This window comes from Notolepis coatsorum (assembly GCF_963971535.1).
Source record: "Notolepis coatsorum genome assembly, chromosome: 17".
Lineage (NCBI taxonomy): Eukaryota > Metazoa > Chordata > Actinopteri > Aulopiformes > Paralepididae > Notolepis > Notolepis coatsorum.
The window spans coordinates 16,674,976-16,676,059 of record NC_140181.1 but is presented as its reverse complement, the minus strand read 5'-3'; the positions used below and the strand labels follow the sequence as shown (position 1 = coordinate 16,676,059).

General features: G+C 53.0%; 1 protein-coding gene across 1 annotated transcript in view; it reads left to right on the top strand.

Annotated features, from left to right (window-relative positions):
* Positions 1 to 562: 562 nt before the first annotated feature.
* The window catches only part of rapgef3 (Rap guanine nucleotide exchange factor (GEF) 3), a gene marked incomplete at its 5' end in the record, with an annotated part of 62,466 nt that continues 61,944 nt past the window's right edge, over positions 563 to 1,084 (top strand). The window contains 2 exons of the mRNA XM_084333353.1: positions 563 to 647; positions 803 to 1,030. Coding sequence (XP_084189479.1) covers positions 563 to 647; positions 803 to 1,030 — 313 coding nt within the window. The remainder of the gene's footprint in view (positions 648 to 802; positions 1,031 to 1,084) is intronic.

The following is a 1,084-nucleotide window of genomic DNA, read 5'->3' as shown; positions in this document are numbered from 1 at the left end:
CTAGCTACTTCACCATATAACGTTAGTCCATTCTCTTCAAGTAGCCTACATGCCTTTTTTTTCGCCTTAGAATCACCAGAAAGACTTTCGAAATAGTGAAATGCCATGATGGCCTCAATATTTTCAAAACAAATTATATGAAAAGGTTATGAAATGAACAAGAATGTGATCAAATATGTAATAAAAACGGAGCTCAACGCATACATTTGATCGTAGAAATGCGTTTGTTTTCCACCATACCAAGATGGCGGCGGTCTCGTGACATCAGAGTGTCTTCGAGAATATTGATTTTCTCGTCTTGTTTGGTCTGATTATAATGATCGTCAGAGGTCATCCTAACATTGTTGTGAAATACTGTATAGCTTATTGTTGTCGTTGTTGTTTGTCTTGTAAGGATGAGGAACTAAAACACTGTCTCAGTTCTAGCAGCAGTGGAACAGCTTGTGCATTTGGAGAAGAGAGAGATTAATATTTCAGGCTGACATGCTTGAGAATGCGACTGGGGGGTGGGATCCCAGGGGGTGGGCGGGTCCCATGGGGGTGGGAGGGGGTCTGTGGGCTCATGGGAATCCTGCTGACCTGTTGTCGGCAAGAGGCAGTGTGCTCCATCATCCCCTGGGAGCCGGAGCGCACACCGCTGACTCAGAGTCAGTTTATAGACTCCAGGTCTGGGAACCGGCCAGTTGTGTAATGTGTTCTCCGCACGCAGTAGGCGGGCCCCGGTCTGTAGCGCCGCCCGCGTGGCCTTTGACCCCGACGTCCATCGCTCCCGGTGCTGTTTGCTCCCGGTGTTGAGCGACAGCATGGAGTCTGAACCTGGCGTCTGGAACATCGGGCTCCCGCCGCATGGGAACCTGGGGGCCCCTGTCAGGGTGTGTCGTCATCATCGCCCGAGGTCAAGGGTCAGAGGACGGGCCACGGGTCAGCGGACCATCTTACTTCATCACCACTGACGGGCAGGAGAGGAAGGGGGAGGCGGGGGGGGAGGTTAGTGGAGGCGGGGGGGAGGGTAGTGGAGGCAGGGGGGGAGGTTAGTGGAGGCTGGGGGGGAGAAGTTAGTGGAGGCTGGGGGGGAGGTTAGTGG